This window comes from Sinocyclocheilus anshuiensis, unplaced genomic scaffold, assembly GCF_001515605.1.
Source record: "Sinocyclocheilus anshuiensis isolate Anshui unplaced genomic scaffold, SAMN03320099.WGS_v1.1 scaffold282, whole genome shotgun sequence".
In the NCBI taxonomy this organism is placed as follows: Eukaryota; Metazoa; Chordata; class Actinopteri; order Cypriniformes; family Cyprinidae; genus Sinocyclocheilus; species Sinocyclocheilus anshuiensis.
Window position 1 is genome coordinate 964480 of NW_015544154.1, and position 21004 is coordinate 985483.

General features: G+C 37.2%; 1 protein-coding gene across 1 annotated transcript; it reads left to right on the forward strand.

Moving 5' to 3' along the window:
• Window positions 1–1620: 1620 nt before the first annotated feature.
• On the forward strand, window positions 1621–20802 carry ttc17 (tetratricopeptide repeat domain 17). Its single transcript, XM_016495243.1, has 25 exons — window positions 1621–1811; window positions 2152–2241; window positions 2374–2543; window positions 2661–2772; window positions 3410–3541; window positions 4544–4653; window positions 4810–4957; window positions 5156–5295; window positions 6657–6817; window positions 7023–7135; window positions 7755–7901; window positions 8684–8799; window positions 9280–9430; window positions 9631–9702; window positions 12429–12653; window positions 14705–14891; window positions 15568–15699; window positions 16502–16764; window positions 16853–17003; window positions 17469–17589; window positions 17679–17838; window positions 17949–18032; window positions 19293–19412; window positions 19511–19654; window positions 19744–20802. Exons 1-25 carry the CDS (start codon window positions 1644–1646, stop codon window positions 19873–19875), a joined length of 3549 nt encoding a protein of 1182 aa, XP_016350729.1. The 5' UTR covers window positions 1621–1643; the 3' UTR covers window positions 19876–20802.
• Window positions 20803–21004: the final 202 nt, after the last annotated feature.

The window sequence follows — 21004 nt, forward strand, 5'->3', positions numbered from 1 at the left end:
GTCAAAATCACAATGTATTTTATGGTATGCTTTTGAATGTTTTGCACAATGTAAAATACTTTATTTCATTCTTTAAAGTATTGTACAATTCACTACATAAAAGTTCACTTTTGAACATTCTGTGAGTCCTGTCATTATCCTAGTCGAACTATTTCTTCTGTCACTAATATCTAAGATGTTTGAATCTTGAATTCTGTTTTATTCCAAACAAGTTGCTATTTTATTTATCTATTTATGCAGTTATATTCCTCAAGCATGTAAATTCACATCCAGTTGTTGCTCTTACTTAGCAATTTGTTAGCAAGTTACATTACAAACAGCATATTTAAATAACGGATAATAATAATGGAGCCACTGTAATAGAAGGTCTTACTATTACTATGACTTCTCTACTCTACATATCTTTCTTTTTAAGCACAAATTGATTGATTGAAAAAGAAACTAATAGGAGTCTTAAAAACCTTTATTGATTTTAAACAAGTATATTTACAGAAGAAGAAAAAAATCTGCAGTTATTTGTAAAACATGCTTTTTGCTTTCACCGATTAAAATAATTATAAACAATCTTATGTATTGTCGCGTATGTAAATGTAAACGTACAAATATAAACCCCAACGTTTTGCTAACTGAATTAAGAGGGTACATTATATTACATAGTCTCTACATTGTTTTGACTTCTTAAAATGCTTGTATGATGCGTGTATGATTGAGTTGTACATGTAATTATATATCTGGCTTTATTAACTTTTTGCTATTCTTGGTTTTTAATATGTCAGTCATTCTTGAGACATGGGACAAAACAGGTCCAGCAAGGGTAACTGCTATTAGGTTTAAATATAAAAATATTTTCAATTTTAAGTGTCATGAGGGATTAATAATAGAATGTATTTAACACAATTATCACCTTCAATTTAATTTTCTCATTATTATACCAAATCTGTGTTTCTTAATGTCCTCTCACTACATCTAAAACAGTGTGTCCACAGAGAAGGGTTCAATCATTCATATGCAATAAAATGGATAAAAAAAAAAATTTTAATGATGAAAAAGAGCTTGTTTTATCAAAAGCAACACTTAATAATATCTCCTATCAAAGCAAGGTTGTTTTTTAATGACATGCATGTTTAATAAGATTTTAAAGTTGCGTCCCCACTTTTTGTCAACACCGTCAGACATTCAATAAAATGTAATAAAATCAGGGAATATCAGGGGCAGCTGTCACTCTAAAGGACCCCCTTGCCACAGTTCACCTCTGCAGAGTACATCAGTGTCAGACAGGCTCTGCTAAGTTTTATAGTTTTAGAATATTTTTTTTGTCCCACTTCTCAAGAATGACTGATTGTTATAAAATGTTGTTGCTCTCTGAATAAAAAAAACAAGAGATTAAACCAGAAGACCTTGACTAACATATAGCAAGTTAAGTTTGAAACAAAATCGTTTTACTGAAATGGCATAACATTGGTGATTTTTTTATTTATTTATTTTATTGTTATGATGATATATTCTCTAATAACTGTGGGAAATTAAAAATCAATGTGGCGAATGTTTGGGTTATGCGGGGAGGCGGGGTCACTTGGGTAACCCGGAAGCAGATTGTGGTGAATGACGCGAACCTTTAGGGTCGAATGGGCAGACGGTAAAAGATGGCGGATGACAAGAGCAAGATCACAGGCAATCATTCTACTAATAAACGGTTCTGGAGCCCTTCCGTCCGAGGACCGGCGTTCATGTTTATCTGTATACTGCTGGTGGAGTCCGCGCGAGCCACCACGCACTGGGTGGTGACGGAGGACGGCAAAATCCAACAGCAGGTACGAGACTGTCGTGTTTAGTCACTCCACTGTGACAAGATATTGACAGTTCTCAGCAGTAGCTTTCTAATCGGATTGTGCCTCACTGACACTGCTTTATACAGCTGTCAGACAGATGCGTGTGTCGATCTCATGTGTTGACAGCTGTTGTCTGCTGCTTATAACGATATAACAGCGCACTAGTGTGTGGTGATTCAATACTACTGGCCAAATCATCAGCCTGATTTGGCTTCTTGATGTCTTCTAACCTCTGACCTGATATCTGTCAGGCAGTGACTCTTGCTCAAAGCATGTGCGTGCGCATTGATTTGGCCTTTTTCATGCTCCCTCTCGTTTTCAGGTGGATTCTCCTCTTAACTTGAAACATCCCCACCATTTAGTTCTTTTCATGCAACAGGAGACTCGTGTGAACTACCTCAAGAAGTTAGAGGTGATGCTATGCCTCACATTCATCATGACATAATCTTTTACAGTGAATTTTGTCTTGAAGAAGGCAGCTCTAGAGGTAAAGGTATGCTTCCCTGAACACTTGTCTGACAGTGAGTTATTGTACATTTTGCAGAAGCAACTAGTTGCTCAGAAGATTCACATTGAAGAGAACGAGGACAGGGATACTGGTTTAGAGCAGCGACACTATAAAGAAGATGCTGACTGTGTCACAGCTAAAGTTCCTCTGGGAGACTTGGATCTCTATGATGGCACTTTTATATACCTGGAGAGCAAAGACATAAAGTAAGTGGTGTTTGCTTATGGAAGAAATATGTTTCCTTGTGTTTTTTTATATGTATTGATCATTTCAGTTGTCATTGTAGAATATGCCATTCTGGTTTTATTGTTGTTGTTTTCTAGTCCAGAGGATTTTTTGGATCAGATGTCACCTCTACCTCCAGACCTGGAAAAACCTGACTGCGCTAAAATCCTCGACCTTCCTTATAGCATTCATGCGTTTCAGCACCTCAGGGTGAGTGTTTTGAGTGCTTTAAGCTGCACCCATACATACACTATTGGTCAAAAGATTTTAAATGTTTTTTAAGAAGTCTTTAATGCTCATCAAGCCTGCATTTATTTGATCAAAAATACAGTAAAACAGTAATATCGTGAAATATTATTACAGTTTAAAATACTGTTTTTCTATTTGAATATATTTTAAATGTAATTTATACCTGTGGTAAAGCTGAATTTTCAGCAGCCTTTACTCCAGTCTTCATGATCTTTCAGAAATCATTCTCATATGCTGATTTATATACATTTATTATTAAATAAATGCAGCCTTAGTGAACATAAGAAACTGCTTTCAAAAACATTAAAGATACTATCATAATTATTCCAAATGAATATGAGCTTGCAGCACAGGGTGTAAGCAGACTAAATGATTGAAGAAGTTCTTCATGTGCCACAAAAGAAGTCTGCCGTTTTCACTAGAAGGTCCAGTTATGCCATTTTGGTTAACCATTATGAGGTCAAAACATTAAAAAAAATGAAGCATGCACAGATGAATTAGTTACAATAAGATCTATAAGGTGAATTTTCATTTCATGCCAACTTGTCTCTCGAACATGGGCTCATTGTCTTTTTGCTCATTGGTTTTTCCCTCTCAGGGTGTACAAGAAAAGGTAAACTTAACATCACCCTTGGTTTCAAAGGATGACCCAATCTTTACCTCCCTGTCTCTTAAGCTGGGACAGAGTGTGGATGAGGTTGGGCATCGGATACACGAGGCACTTCTAAGCGTAAGTTGATTTGCTTTATTTATAAAGTTCTGGGTTCTCACAGTCATGGAAAACCTTGAAATGTTGCAGTTGTGATTTCTAGACCTGGAAAAGTCTGGTATTTTTTATAGTTACTGGAAATCTTTGTAGTTATGTTCTCCTCTAAAATAATATTATTGTGCTTTATAAGATGCAACCCAGCATCAATATGCACAACAGGGAACTTTATTAGAAACATAAGAAACTTTTTTAGCTTTGAGTCACAAAGGCGCCTTTGTGACTCAAAGCTAATACATTTTTATGGCACAGTCATAAAGTGCTTTACTTTGAGCATCTTTGCTTAGAAAGCTGAGTCCTTCTTCTAACCACAGTAAATGTTAGGAATTTTTAAGGATGCATGATATATCAGTACCATACTTTTTAACAGACTGTATTAGAGTTTTTATTTATATCAGTTTCTGTTAATATTGGGAATATTGACTAATATTAGATATTTAATTCATGCTCATTTCCCCTATTTTTACATTTAAATTACTTTTGCCATAATCTAATGGTCAGTTAAAGTTAATTTTTAATAACACTAATCACTTAATAACACTGTTAAAGGTCATCTTAGCAAATCTCAAAATTAATATCCATTTTTTTTACTGTACAGTATAATGATATGATGTAGCATTTAAAGTGATTCATTTTGTGTTTTTCTTTTTTAATCTATTTAGACAAAATAGTATTTTGATATTGGCCATGTATCAGCATAATTTTTGTGTCTAATTGAAGATATTAATAAGAATAATTGTTTTCATTTATTAATACCTAGGATCGGTACGGTACCTGACATAAAAATGTCATTTAAGTAGTTGTGTACTCACGATTAACTGGAAAAGAATTAAGATTTATTAGTGGGAATGCGTGGGAACTTCGTTTTCCTTTATGGTTCAGTTTTTAAAGGCTTGTAGATAAAGCAGAAGTCAGCTGGAAATGTAATTTCTTAAGATTAACGATGTCTTTTTCTCACTTTCTAAGAATTCTTCTTCATGGGTGCTTTATAACTTGGCCTCCTTCTACTGGCGGATGAAGAATGAACCCAGGCGAGCTGTGGACTGTGTGGTCCGTGCTCTCCATTTTTCTCCAAGGTAAAGTGAAATGACACATGGATACAAATAGCAGATGGATAGTGGGCATAGCATATCTACAGAGAAATCAGTGTTTCGATCACCTGCACAAAGACTTGCATAAGTTGTGTCAACTTGTTTTACATACATTTGCATGTACTTGTTCTCTTATTGCAGGCAGCACAAAGATGTTGCTCTTATCAATATGGCAAACATACTTCACAGAGCACACTTCTCGGCTGACGCCGCCATTCTCGCCCACGCTGCTCTGGATCTCACCACTGATCTCCTAACCAGCCATTACACCCTGGGCAACATTTACGCTGTGAGTGCAGCGCATTGAAGAAGCGGGATGGTTTCTGAAAATACATTTTTAAGATGTTTTTGAACTTCCTCTGTGCACATGCAGTTTCTGCTGGACAGGAAATGGCAGTTTTTCTTTAGTATCTGATTTCCTTGTTTATATCGAATGACACTCACTTGCTTGTTGCATCTCTTTCCCTTCCTCCTGTCTCTCTGGTAGATGTTGGGGGAGTATAATCACTCCGTGCTGTGCTATGAGCAGGCTCTGCAGGCTCAGCCGGGCTTTGAGCAGGCCCTGAGGAGGAAACATGCCGTCCTCTGTCAGCAGAAGCTGGAGCAGCGGCTTGAGGCTCAACACCGGTAGCACAGACCATTTGTTTTCTCATTGACTGTTGTGATTTTTTCTCTCTTTTTCTGTGCAATTACTCTGTGTCTCATTAAGAAACCATCTGAGTATGGAGTAGCCTTTTTCCTGGTATTGAGTGGGTCTTGTTCTTTCTTTGATGGCGTATTTCTGCGGAGAACTTCCCCTTTGCTCTATTTATGATGAGGAATTCATTATGGATCATTGCAGGGGTCTTCAACAGTATTGTACTATAGGAGGGCTGCCAGTTATGTAGTTTGTTCTCAAACTAATTTTATGTGAAAGAAGAAAAATGCATTAAACAAAATACATCAAGATAAGACGCTACAATTCAGCTGCATGTGTCATTGTGCCTCCCACATTGAAATATATTTAGTTAAAATAAAATGTACAAGTAAATGACTGAATACTAAAAATAGCTATTTCATTGGCTTTGCAATGCATGTAAGCATCATTTGAAAGAAATTTTATTCAAAAATAAATGTTTTATTCAGCAAGGATGCATTCAAATGATCAAACATGACTGTAAAGACATTTATTGTTACAAAAGATTTCTATTTTAAATAAATACAGTTTTTTCTAACTTTCTGTCCTTTGAAAATCCTGGGGAAAAAGACACTATTGTGGTTTTCACTAGAGCCCGACCGATATGGGTTTTTTGGGGCCGATACCGATATTAGGGAGTAAAAAAAGGCCGCTACCGATATATCGGCCGATATTCTTTGTGTATATTATAGTACAATACCAGTCAAAAGTTTGGACACTTTCCCATTCGTGTGTCCAAACATTTGACTGGTACTATATATAGAATACAGTATATACATAAACATTCGGGGGATCCCTTCAGTTCGAGGAGCCCTCTTGAATGCCACCCTCCTGGGTCCTAAGTTATTGAGATTTATTTTCTGACTATAGCAAACATTTTTTTGGACAAAAAAGAGAACCACAAAAATGTTATATTAAATTAAAGGATGTTGTTTTCACACTAGAGGTTTGATTGCACCTAAAGTTTGATTTGTTTCATGTGAAAGTCGACTTACAAACTAAGAACCACACTTCATGTGGTAAACGCAAAGTGAAGTGCTATTGTACATGTATATTTGGTGATATTGTGTAAACACTGACCCAAAATGTTAACAATATTTTGGTAGTTACACCAGATAAACAAATTCCAAGCAAAATGTCCAATGCTCTCTAGTTGTAACATTCAGACTTAAGCATTTGTGACGATAAATATCTTGCAGTTGTTCTGTTGATGATAAGGAAGAAGACACAAATTAATCTTTGAGTTTGTGCTCAAAAAAGGCATAGTGCAAGGTGCGAAATCAACATGCATCCTCCCTCACTCTTTGTCCAGGTCTTTGCAGCGCACCCTGAATGAACTGAAGGAGTACCAGAAGCAGCATGATCATTATCTGCGACAGCAGGAGATGCTGGACAAGCACAGGCTCATTCAGGAGGAGCAGATCCTGCGAAATATCATCCACGAGACCCAGATGGCTAAAGAAGCTCAACTCGGTTAGACTGCTTGTTTTACCTTTCAACTCCAGTCATACGGTTTCTTTAAAATAGACCCACAAACTCAAGGTCCTAAAAAAATTATATTGTGCAGTATACTGGATAAAGTTTCGCAAGCCTGCCAGATCTTGTTGGCGCCATGTTTGTTCGCTTCCACTGTTGTGCATATGAATGCGTATAACAGGATTTCAATGGTGTGTTTTAGGAAATCACCAGATGTGTCATATAGGCCAACAGAAGTTCACCCTGCACTGCCCGTTTGACTTGCCTGTGCGGTATCACCGTGGAGAACTGTTTGAAAATGTCCACTACATTCAGGTGAAACTGCAAACACACTATTTGAATTATTTTGCTTTCTGTGTGTTAATAATGAGACTAAATATTGAAGCAGTTTAGAATAAAAAAATACATTTTACTTGATTTCTACACAACTTGAAAAAAGTATATTCATTATTTAAATGCTTAATGGAGTTTCAAGAATGTATTACTTTACATGACTTTTGCTTGACTAGAAAAAAAAACACTTAACGTGTGAATTACAGAAGTTTACAGAGGCCCTCAGGTTAGTGGACCCTGGCCCTCTGGTTGAGAGAATCACTGGTCTGTATTAATGCCGGTTCATGAATTTCAGTGGACAAGCAGTGTTTCATGAGTGTTTTGTGTAACAACAGTGGAACATATTAATGTTTGTGCCCACGTGTCACTTTACCCTACTTTGACTGCTTGCAAAACTATTTTTGTAGGCGGAGAAAAATTATTAACTGAGTAGTTGAAACGAACTTGTTTATAAACCGGTTGTATGAAAACATTACTTTACACACAATAATGTTGTTGATATTCAGTATAACAGCACTCCTCTTTGCTAGATTTCTTAAGTGTCAATCAATCTCCTCTTTTTCTGACGTGTGTGTGTGCGTGCATGTGTATTTGCTTGTAGTTTGGTGAGGAAGTGTCAATAGCCAGCAGTGTTGCTCTGGTGTCCGAGTTGAGTGTGAATGAGAGTCTCAGTCCTCAGCAGTCCTACACCATGTCCTTAGGATGGGAACCTGCAGCTCACTGGGACAAGGAGACAACCTCCACTGATGTAAGAGTGTGGTTAATTTTTTTTTCTTATTGTTAGCTGTAAACAACGGACTTAGCCTACATTTTAAATTAACACAAATGCATAAGAAGGAGTTGTGTTGAACTTTGTCAATGATGATTGAATGATTCCCCTTGTGAAGTTCAGCGGGCACAGATTCCATGTTGGACTAATTATTGGCATATTTATGGCCTGTATTTTTTTGTGGCATATTTTTACCTGCATATGGCATATTTTTTATATACAGTATTTTAGAACACAATGTAAACTTGTGTTCATGCGATGTTCGAATTATCATAATTATGGGATTCTGACTTTAAAACATGTTCATATCCTAGTCGAACTCGTTATTAAAACGTTTTGAATTATACAAGTGTTCTGATTTATACCACCTGACCATTGCAATGAAAACACTCAAAATGGTGGAAGGTTTAGACATAAAATGTAGCCCAACTTGGAATATTTCTGTTTAATAATTTCGAAAAATCATGCAAGCATAATCTTAAAAATAATATGATTAAAATAACATGTAGCTAGCATGGAGTTAGATAACTAATGTCTAATTTCCTGCTAAATATGATAAATGCAGTAACATTTTATCAATAAGGCATTTGCATAACAACTTTTACTTTTTTTTTTTGTGGTTTTGTCTATTGATTACTCAAATTACACAGATTCATTTTGACATTAATAGTTTTGCCACAGGAATGGATCATTTCTGTATTATCTATATTATCCTGCATATTTGCACTAGAAGTCACATTCTGTTTGTTGTATGTGAACAGGAAAGTCATACGGTGCTGTGGCCCAGGAGGTCAGACTGTGCACAACGATTCCCCACAATTCCCCCTGTGCACCTACTTCCCACCTATTACCTGCCCCCCGAGTCCCACAACTTTAAGTAAGACATGTGGCACTGTGACATGCACATTATGTTACATACAGTTTACAGCAGGGGTGTCCAAACTTTTCCTAAAGGGGGCCAGATTCGACGATGTGGAAAAATGGTCCGTGCAGCGCGGTTCAAACGAGTCGCGCTCTTCCGCTTTTGACGCGTTTAGGAATTCGCGTGCGCTAAAGAAATGAGAGCGCATATGAGTTATCAAATTGATATCACTCACGTTTTACTGCTACATCTGGTCTAAAATTTAGTGCTGCCATCTTGTGTTGACATTTTGAAACTGCATAGGCCTATTTTGTAAATTATGCTTGGCGGGCCATATATAAGACTATTAAGACAGCTGCGGGCCGCTTAAAATTAATCCGCGGGCCGTAGTTTGGACACCCCTGGTTTACAGTCACAGACTCACAGACTTGGCGTACAGTTACTCAACCCTTCTACATGTAACATGTATGCTTGTTATTTTTGTCATGTTACTAGGGCTCTGAATATTCTCTTGGAGAGCAAAAGTCCTCCACCATCATCAAAGATGCCGGATTGCAGCTTAAAGAATCTTGTCACCGCTAGAGACCCACTGGAGTCTATGGCCTGGGCATTAGAGAAGGAGATGCTTGACCCACATGCTGCAGAGGTATGAGCTAGCTTACTCAATATTGTCAGTCTGAAGGAGTTCTGTACCACACCCTTAGCCTACCTGTGCTATTTGTGCAGGTAGATGAAGCAGAGAGCGCTATTTAGTATGTGGGAGTGTTGTGTTTTCTCGGGTGAGTCATTCTGTGTGTGTGTGTGTGTGTGTGTGTGTGTGTGTGTGTGTGTGTGTGTTTTATGCAGGTGTTGCTGAAGCGCAGTGGTGGGAGGAGTTTGGAGCAAACTGGAGCACTGATTGCTCAGGCGCTGGACAAGGTAAAAGAATAATGTGGCTCATGTTGAGTACATTAACAATTGCACTGTTTGCTCTTTGTAGATAATTGAGGACCAAATTATGTGAATTGCAAATTGAAGGTTTTAATTGGTAAGATTCTAAAAATTGAGTCAGCTGATTAAAAACTTGACTAATTATGTAAGAATGGATAGTGTTAGTCTTATGGAAATATGAAGAAGTGGAAAATACAGATGGAACTGATGAATCAAATTTGTATGTAAAAGTATTAGAAATACTCTTATGCCATTCCACACCCATATGCTGCTTATAATAGGGCTGCAACAAACGATTATTTTGATGATCGATTAAGATCTACCGATTATTGGAGCGATTAACCGACTTATCATCGATTATTTCACTCATTAATAAGTAGACTTTGATTGATTATTCAGCTTTTGCAGTTAGTTAAGATATTGAGCTATATATATTCTAACAAATAAATAAAGGTAAGCACTTCAGCTTTTGAAAGTCATATTATGTAATTACAACTATACAATTAATTTATACAAATGAATATATTTGGCACACAAAATGAGATGACAGAGAAACTCTCTCATTCACCATTTAATCAGCTGAATGAAAAAGTAACTGAATGGCATCATTCTGCCTAACATCTCCTTCTGTAAGTCGTGGATAAGAAACAAAATAAAGGTGAGTGATGAGACGCTTTATTTTTGGATAAACTATTTTTATTCACAACATAATCTCTCTTAAAATACAGTATAGGGTTATGATAATCAAAACAGTCCTGAGTTAGATTAAGCTTTGATCTCTGCAAACCAAACTATCACTTTAATGACATAATATTTTTTTTCCACTAATAAAAAGATTTTATCATTAGCTAGCTCCACACTGGAGAGCTGCTTTAATAATAATAATAATGTTGTAATTTTGTTCAAATTTTAACTGAGCGACACTGACGTTGGTTTTTCATGTTTAATACTGTAAAGCTGCTTGATTTAAGGCTATCTATTGCATAAAGTACTATATAAATAAATGTGACGTGACTGGACTTTACTGGCGTACCGAAATGCAGAGCTCATGCAAACATCCACATCGCTGTAATCAGATCAGTATAGGGTTATGATAATCAAAACAGTCCTGAGTTAGATTAAGCTTTGATCTCTGCAAACCAAACTATCACTTTAATGACATAATATTTTTTTTCCACTAATAAAAAGATTTTATCATTAGCTAGCTCCACACTGGAGAGCTGCTTTAATAATAATAATAATTTAATAATTTATGCATTTAGCAGACGCTTTTATCCAAAGCGACTTACAGAACAATTCAGGCTATACATTTTTTTACCAGTATGTGTGTTCCCTGGGAATCGAACCCACAACCTTTTGCGCTGCTAACGCAATGCCCTGCCACTGAGCCACAGGAACGCTTTATAATAGAAATTCAGTTTGTGACAAGTGACACTGACTCTGGTTTTTCATGTTTAATACTGTAAAGCTGCTTGATTTAAGGCTATCTATTGCATAAACTACTATATAAATAAACGTGACATGACTGGACTTTACTGGAGTGCCGAACTTCAGAGCTTGTGCAAACATCCACATCGCTGTAATCAGATGCTTTCTTAACTGCTGCTTTCCCACCGCGGTCAGTTTTTGTTGTGTTTATTTCATTATTTAGAGGAAAGCGCGCAGCATTTATTTACATATTCTACCAAACGCCGCTCAACAGCTTCAGATTCGGCTGCGTTTGCTCTGAAGCGCTGTGTCTTCTTCTCTTGAATTGCATCAGGAGAGCTGAATTACAGTCTTTCGCTACAGCGCCACACTGGTCAAACCACATTACTACCGGCTCTTTCATTAGGTCACATGAGATCAAACGACTTCTCGAATTTTTTATTGTCGACGTTGCCAATAATGTCGACTAATCGTTTCAGCCCTAGTTTATATAAATGTTTAAGTATATATATTTTTTAAGAATAAATATATATTTTTTCTATGCAATGATAGTTCATAGTGACTATTGAATGTTAAGCTCAGAAAAGGACAAAAAAGCACTATAAATGCACTATAAAAGTAGTCATAATGACTTGTGTGCTATAGTTCAAATAATATAAAGTGTTCTGAAGCCATATGATAGTTTTGTGTAAGAAATAGACCCAAATGTAGGACATTATTCACTGATAATCATTATCTCTGCTGCAGCACAAGAGTGGCTTTCAAATCATACACATATTCATGTGATGTCAAAGCTGAAATCAGCAGCCATTACTCTACTCTTAGAAATAGAAATCTTTTGTAAAAGTTTTTACTGGCACTTTTGATCAGTTTAATGCGTCTTTGCTGAATAAAAATGTTTATTTCTTTCCAAAAAAAATAAAAATAAAATGTTGGCCCAAACAGTGGTGGTGTAGATGGTGCAGGTCGGTGCAATGGTGCTTTTATAGTGCTGATTTGGCCTTTTAGGATCTAAATAGCACATGGTCACTGTCATGACAATCATTTCTATGTGAAGATTCTTTAGAAATTATTTTTGTGTATGTGTTTCTCTGAAAATATATTGCAACTTAATGAGGGTGAGTAAAAAAAGTGACAGATGTTTCATTTTTGTTTGGGAAATTGTTAGCTGCTTAAAATTTTTTGTCAGATTGTCTGCTTGAAACATTTTTATATAAAACTAGGATCGTGATAGTAAAAAACTAAAGCTTTAAAAGAAGATCAAATGGGAAATCTCTTTCTCTCAGATGAGTGGGCCACGTTGGATGATGCAGAATGAAGCAGGTCTTTTCTGGCGTGCTAAAGGAAATGGCACACAAGCTTTGGCGTGTCTGCGTCAGGCGCTCCATTCTGCCCCTCCTCAGCACAGAGACATGCCTCTGGTCAACACTGCCAACCTGCTGCTGCACTACGGCCTGCATGACGAGGCCCATGAGCTGCTGCAACAGGCCCTGCAGATCAACTGCTCAGAGGTATGCACTGACACTGACCTATAATGCAGACCGTTGAACACCCCACCTTTTTTCAGTGCAGACCACCCAATTTACACTTTAAATGATTACATAACTTGAGTGACATGCCACTCACATGGACACTCATGGAAATATTCCTCTGATGCTGTAGAAGAATTTAAATGTCAAACATACAATGGTGCAAACTAGTTAAAATATCTGGTCACATTAATTACATGATGTTTATATCGTTGACTATAACTCTGTTATTGGCCTACAGTCTGTAGCAATCAGTTCAGTCAAGTTAGACAAATTTGCTAAGTTTGATTTAGTGACTGTTCACACACTGTGTCCCATATTTACACTTGCATCACAGTACACATGCAGATAGACATTTTTGACTGGTGCATCTGACTTTTTTTTTTTTACTATCACATACCATGAGCACTTTGTTTTAGTTCCATGTTGTTCAGAACATGTTTTTTAAACTCAAGAATGAGTTGTGTTAATGTCTCTTTAAGTCAAAAGTACACTTTAGTTTTGGTGCGAACACTTAATGTATGCATACAGCCGAACACAAGCCTTTCAAAGTGTACTCAGTTTGATAGTGTGCAAATAAACACATGCACACTAGAAATTTTACTCTTGTCCAGTGGCTGCTTTATTTCTTTCTAGAAGTTAGAAGCAATAGAAAGTGTCTTTGTACTCTTTTAAACCAGAGTTGTGGATCTCTCTTAAAGACAAGCACTTGTCAACGTGGGCGTCTATTGTTGTTGCCATCTCCAGTAGTGTGGGTGTTGTTCCATCTCATCCATCTCATCTTTTTTGACTGTGAAACAATGGCCTGGGCTAGTGATGCCACCTTGTGGCCAAACTAATCAATGCAAAAATATTGTGCAAAAAAGTACACTGTTTGATTGGTTAGAAAAATCTGACCGGGCGCTTTCATATATTTCATGTCACACTCTAAAATATGCTTAGAAACTGAAGTATACCTTGGGCTTTACTCCTTTTAGCGATTGTGCAGCTGCTTTACTGTAAATGTGGTGAGCTTACTGTCAGCTTACTGCAGACTTGCAAAAACAAACGTGATTTTCTCAGGTTCTTCAATTATATATATATATGGATATAAGGGGGTATACATTTTTTCACATCATATTCTTTGGAATCGATCGCACTTTCGATTGCACTTTCGATCGCAGGTTAAATTGATAGCCCAAAGTATTATTTCACCCAAAAATGAAAATTAGCTGAAAATGTGCCCTCAGGTCATCCAAGATGTAGTAAAGTTTGTTTCTTGCTATCACTTGCTTACCAATGGATCCTCTGCAGTGAATGGGTGCCGTCAGAATGAGAGTTCAAACAGATGATAAAAACATCACAATAATCCTCAAGTAATCCACATGACTCCTGTCCATCTATTAATGTCTTGTGAAGATAGAAACTGCATGTTTGTGATAAACAAGTCCATCATTAAGACAGTCACTTCAAATTTTAGAGTCCATAATCCATAATATTGCGTTCTCCAGTGAAAAAGTCATCTCATCTGAGTCAGGAGAAAAATATGCACAGATCAAGCGCTGTTTACAAGTGAAAAAAGTTTAAAACCGTTCTAAACAAATATGTCAGTGGATTTTGATGTGAGAGGACAACGGGATGGATTTACTGAATGAAGCATTATTATGGATTATAAACTCATTGGACATTTCGGCTAGAAGAGATGGTTTAAAGTTAAAATGCCTTAATGATGGATTTGTTTATTTAAAAAATGCAGCTTTTCACTTTACAAGATGTAAATTGATGGACTGGATTTGTATTGATAACTTGTGATGTTTTTAATCAGCTGTTTGAACTCTCATTCTGACGGCACCCATTCACTGCAAAGGATCTATTGATGAGCAAGTGATGTAATGCTATATTTCTACGATCTTTTCCAATACAAGCTTATCTTAATCTTGAATGACCTCAAAACGTAAAATTTAAATTTTGGGTTAGCTATTCCTTTAATCAAAACCGAAAACTTTATTATGTGACATAACTGTATTTTGCTCTCTCTGTCTTTTTCACACCAGCCTCACACCCTGTTAAGCCTGGTCAACGTTCACCTCTCTCAGGGAAACCTGACTGGTGCTCTGGCCATGTTTCGTCGGGCCCTGACTCTCACAGTTCACTGTCCCCAGTGTCGTGCCAGCCTGCCTCTAATGCGCTGTCTGCAGTTTTACCCCTTCCTTTACCATCTCCAGCACCAGGCCTGTCCATGTAAGTAGCTTTCTCCGTAAACCTGAAGGACCCTTGCAACACTGAACCGAGAGTCCCCCCCCCTCCAGACAGCTACCCCATTTCACCTTCCTCCATCACTCACTCCTTCCTTCTCCCTGGTGTTGCAACCTCAGCGGCAGAGTGCTCAGCACTCTTTTTATAGCCCAGGCACTGTAATCTTTGAGCCAATTTTAGACTCTTTACCGTTGCATCTTCTATTCTGGGTTTGCTCCATTCTCTCTCCTGCTCCCCTTTTCTCTTCTCCTCAGCATCCTGCACTGCTCCCTTTCTCTAACTCTGCTCTCTCTCCCCTGGCACTCTTCTGAGTGAGAGAGACTTTGAAATAGCGAAATCGTGTCCTCAATAATTCAGGGCACTGAAAATAGCACAGGCTTTATTTAGATGCCGCTGCGCTCTGCAGACAAAAATGAACTCATTGTCCTCTTCTCGTTTGGGGGAACTCTTGAGCTATTGATTTTGGGATTAATATGGCAATCCCCCTTTGAACTAACACTACTCATTTATACAACAATCCGAATGGGGAATATGTCTCCAAGTAGCTTGTGTTTCTACTTTCTTCTTTAAGTTATAATTATAATGCAGTTATATTAATTTGAAAAATGTAAGTTAAGCAACATGTGAGCTAAATTCTGTTTGTGTGTATGTGTGTGTGTAGCTGGCTCTGGCTGTGAGGCAGAGGAAGACACAGAGCTGGAGGAATGGGACACGGCCAGCAGCAGCAGGCAGGAACCCTGGGACACTGATGCCATGCCTGTGTCTGCTTTAGAAGACTCTCTCCTCTTTGAGAGTAAGATTAATGATGAAGCTTATGGGGGCTTCTTTCTCTGTGTTTGATATTCACATAAGATACAGTGGACTCAGTTCAACAGTCTTGAGACTACTAGCAAAAATGCTGCTGTTTTGCATTTTTATAATGTGTATTAATAAAAAATTATAATTCAATTATTAGCATAACAATTTAAGTGAGTTCACATGCTTATTGACGCAAATGTTTATTCCATTAGTGACTTAGAAATAGCAATTAATCTGTATGTACATTCCTTAAACTGCAACAAAACACAGGACATGCGAACAAGAAACTCAGTTGAATCATTTTTTAATACAGTCACTTTCCCCATGCTTTATGGGCTTAAACATATTTATTTAATTGTAAGCCTTTACATGTTAAATTTGACAGCCCTTGTTAAGACATTTTTTACTCAAGATTTAAATAAAAAATGTGAAAAAAAGGCTCTGAGATGGTACTGTTCTGTCCTTGCTAAATTAAACATGCAGTGTAGTGAGGTCATGTGATATAGCAATATAGCACAGTACTATTTTAAAGATTTATGGTTGCATATTTTGTACTGTTTCATATTTCTTGTTGTTCCACTTGCTTTTTTTAAACAATAGCTGGCAGAATACATGCAGTACAGTAGTATTTTATTTTTTTACAAACAGCCATTGTCAGATTGCTGATGTCAATGTACATGCAATTGAATTAATTAAATCTTCTGAACAAGGACTTAATACATTGTGCTTCTAAACAAGCAGCACTCTCACAGCCTTCCTCTTGACCTTTTCTCTTGTTACTCTCTCGTCTTCTGCAGAGGTGGTGGTGGACAGCAACGGTTCAGGGGAGGCGAGTGGGCAGGACAGGGGCCGAGAGCAAAAGAATGATGGGGTGGAGGAAGAGGAGCAGGACTGGCGTCTGAGGGAAGAGCTTATAGGAGCATTTGAGGGGGCTCTGGAAATGAACGGGAAGACAGGGGACCTACGGGGCATCCGCGTGCTGAAAAACGACAGGGTCATGGGGGCGAGAGGGGGAGGACCCTGCTTCGGCAACTGTGAGGATGATGAGGCAGCTGAATGGGTACATCTCTCTGTTGAAATGTTTAAGAACATTTTGTATTTGTAATCAAGGAGAATTTAACACTTTCCCATTCTCTTCATTTCTTCAGATAACATTCCAGGTGAAACGTGTGAAAAAAACAAAAACTGATACCTCGGAGGGCTGGGTGGGAGAAGGAGATGTTCATCAGGGTGAACCAACAGCAAGTAACTCCATCCTTGAGATCAGTGGGCCCACAATCCCCTCACCTGGACCCTCAGGTGCTGAGAATGAACTGGCTTCCTACAAGACATGCTTTTCAACACAGAGCAGTGTTATTTAGTATTGTTTTTACAGTTATAGTATTTGATAATATTTTAACTTTTATTTTTATATTCAAAGTTTTATATTCATATTTTTTAGTAAATATTTTAGTTTTGGTAAAATTAGCAGTTTAAATATATTTCTGTTTAACTTATTTTCATTTCCAGTTTTATTTATCATTTTTATTTTCAGTTTTATTTTTAGTCATTTTAGTTCAGCTTAACTAACTTCATTTCAGTTTATTTCAGACAACATTTTAAGTTTTATTTTATTTCAGTTAACAAAAATAATTGTAATATTTAACGACACTGACACAGTGATGATTCTACTAGTACTGTAGCTGCAAAAGGCATCATGACATCATAAAAAAAATGTCATTTGTCATCAAAATGTCATAAAAAAAAAACATTTTGTGTTTTTAGAGAGATGGAAGGACTACAGCAGTCTGGGTTGGCCCGGTCCAGAGGAATGTCAGCGCACGCGTCGTGTGGACCTCACACATGTGGCTAGTACCTGGCTGGCTGTGTCTGCCAAGAACATAGAGTAGGATATCATTCTTAGAGTCATTCTGTTGGAATGCTTTCATAGTGGGCTCTTTTTTTCACTAACGTATGATTCTGAACTCCTCACAGTATCACAGAGCATATAGACTTTGCCACTCCGCTTCAGGAGCCAGCAGTGGAGCCGGTGTGCAATGCCAATCTCCCTGCCAGTATGCACACACTGGACCATCTGAGTGGAGTGGCCAACCGCGGAGGCATTCACTATACTGGGGAGAGTCAGCTCAGAGAGGTGCTTTTTATATCACCTGTTTACAGCTGTGATGATTCTGCTGATCTCAAAAGTTCTGATGTTTGTGAATGGCTGTTTTGTCTCATCTCACCCTCATTCTTCTGTCACAGGTGTTGCAGAATCTGGGAAAAGATACATTTCCCTCGCAGTCTTTTGAACAAGTGGGAACACGTATTGCTAAGGTGCTGGAAAAGGTGAGTGTTGTCCGTTGTGACTACTAGTGCAGTCACATGCACTTTAAAAGTTGCCTTCAGTTGGGTGAAAGCAGTTTGTCTTTTTATAATGTCATGTAAATTATTTAAAGCAATTTGTCTTTTTAAAATGTCATGTAAATGCTTTAGTCTGAATGAAATTGTACCAGTCTGGTTTTTGCCAAGTCAGACCTGCATTTCTCTTTAAAAGTTTGGGATTGGTAAGATTTTGTAATGTTTTTATGCTCATCAAGTTTGCATTTATTTGTTTAAAAAATATAGTAGAAAAAGTATTATTGTGAAATGTCACAAAAAAAAATCTAATTTAATATATTTTAAAATGTAATTATTCCTGTTGTGGCAAAGCTGCATTTTCAGCAGCCATTAATTCCAGTCTTCAGTGTCACATGATCATTCAGAAATCATTCTAAAATGATGATTTGGTGCTCTGTGTTGATTATTAGCAATGTTGAAAACAGTTGTGCTGTTTAATATTTTTGTGCAAACCATGATACTTTCTTCAGGATTCTTTGATAAATATAAAATTCAAAAGAACAGCACTTACTTGAAATGATCTTATAATAATATCATAAATGTCTTTACTGTCTCTTTTGATCAGTTTAGTGCATCTGTGCCGAATATATATTTTTTGATCTCTTTCAAAAAAAAAAAAAAAACGTACTTACTGACCCCAATCTTTTAAAAGGTGTTGTAGATAATGTGATTGGCTTTATCCGTGATGTTAATCGGACTAAAGTTATATCAACTAAATTTGATTAAAATTGCATCCACCTTATTTTTAACTTAAGTGTGGGTGTGGTCATATTTAACTTGAATGTGCGAGGCTTCTGTGTGATTTGCTTCCAGTTATTTTACCAGTATAAAAACTGTCCATTATGCTGTATTTATCATATTAATTCATTATCTGAATAATAAACATACTGATTTGTAGCACAAACAGTTTTACAGTTCACTGCCCTTTGCATTTATTTACCTCTAGCAGCTAATGAATTGGAAGTTTTGCACATTCAAAGAAAATAGCTTGCTTCCGTGTTGCAAAATAAGGTGGATACCAGGACCGACAGAGAGGACTGTAGCTCTACTACGCAAAAACCCAAACTGCTCGATTATAACTGTGTGTAAACATAATTTATGACTGTTTTTGTATTTCTAGCTGAGAACAACTCTATGGAAAATGTGTCAGTGAAAAAGAGTAATAGATTTTGTTACATTTCATGATCTGGGTGATTTGATGTTCTTTAGAATCAGACATCCTGGGTTCTGTCCAGCATGGCAGCATTGTACTGGAGGGTGAAAGGTCAGGGAAAGCGAGCCATCGACTGCCTCCGCCAGGCTCTGAACTACGCTCCTCACCATATGAAGGTTCTGCTCATTCCCCTATTACAATTCTTCTCCGTTGGTTGGCTTGTACAGACGCAAACCTTACTGCATGATATAAATGTTTGTTTCTGTTCTGTTAGGATGTGCCTCTCATCAGCCTTGCCAACATCTTCCAAAATGCGAGGCTGTGGGAGGACGCCCTGACTGTGGCACGCATGGCAGTGGAAATTGCTCCTCACTTTGTGGTTAACCATTTTACTCTGGCAAACGTTTATATAGCTATGGTAAGTGATTTTTCTGAGACTCTCATAGTCTTCTGAAGGATTTTATTGACGTTAAGTGATGACTGTTTTTGCTTAATATGTCTTCATAGGAGGAGTTCGAGAAGGCCATGCATTGGTATGAATCGACTCTAAAACTCCAGCCAGAATTTGGGCCAGCCAAAGATCGTCTGCGCACCATCCAGTGCTACCTCCTCTCCAAGAGGGACAGGCGAGCTCCATGAGGACACAACACACACACGCACGCACAAACGTTAACATTAACATGCTCCTTAATCTTATCTATCAGTGAGGAACACTGTTTGTTGTCTTAATTTCATGAATATAGACCATATCATTACTGTCTATAAGGTTTTCAGTTGAGCTATGAAAACAGTTTCCCTTTTTTCCGGTCTTTATGAAAATTTTATGATGTTGTTTTATGGCTAAAGGGTTGTTTATTTCTATAAAACATCTTGATATTCCTACAAAGGGATATTTTTTTCTGGGGTCAAGATTCAATGTTTGAATATGCCAGACTGTATTTGAATGCTTTTATTTTTAACAGTAACACCAAAAATACAATGCATCTTTTAGTCTCACCATATCCATATACCCCTCTCTTTCAGCAGTAGCTGCTAGGTGTATAAAGGGTGTCTTAAAATCTTATTCAGAATACAGATTGTTAAAAGAAACACTATAGTCCTTTCCTTTACACAGCTGTTCTCAGATTTAGTTATGCCTAATGGTAACAGTTCAGGCTGTTGTATGTTCAAATGATTTCCTTGTATCTGCCATGAGAGCAGGCTGAAGCATCTTGTACATCCTTTTTTAAGCTAAAAATATAAAATGCTGCAAACATGTGGAGAGGAGAGTTTCTCCTGATGGTTTACTGTACAGCTCTAAATCTTGGTTGTTATAGCTGATATGGAATAAATCATTAGTGTTCAGGCTGAAGACAGATCCACTGCAAATATTTAAGCTAAGAAAACATCAATAACAAAAATGTGGTTTTGAGTTTTTAACCGATGTATTTTCCTTTAAGTTTTAAAAGGGACATTTAAAATAAGATAATTTTGCTCAAAGTTCAAATGTACTTCCATTTACTTTACTTTGCACAGCTGAGCTGTTGACTCTAAGATTTTATCTGTACTGTTGTATTTAATATTTAGAAAGTCAAGATAAACATTTTTGTGTCCGATGTCTATATGAAAACATACAAGTTCCTCAGAAATTAAAGTGGACATGGTTTTTAAAGACATTTTTAATGATTGTTTACTGATTAATTAAACTTGAATCACAGTTCAGAACTGTTTAGCATAAAGGATAATATCATTCATGCTACTCTCTCTTTTAAAGTGTTCCAACAACCTT

Bases quoted from the DNA above. Each gene is read 5' to 3' on its own strand.
- ttc17 (XM_016495243.1), top strand. From the start codon at position 1,644: ATGGCGGATGACAAGAGCAAGATCACAGGCAATCATTCTACTAATAAA. The intron at 7,902-8,683 runs GTAAGAGTGTGG...GTATGTGAACAG, and splicing joins AGGAGACAACCTCCACTGAT to GAAAGTCATACGGTGCTGTG. The intron at 17,004-17,468 runs GTGCTGAGAATG...TTGTGTTTTTAG, and splicing joins CCCCTCACCTGGACCCTCAG to AGAGATGGAAGGACTACAGC.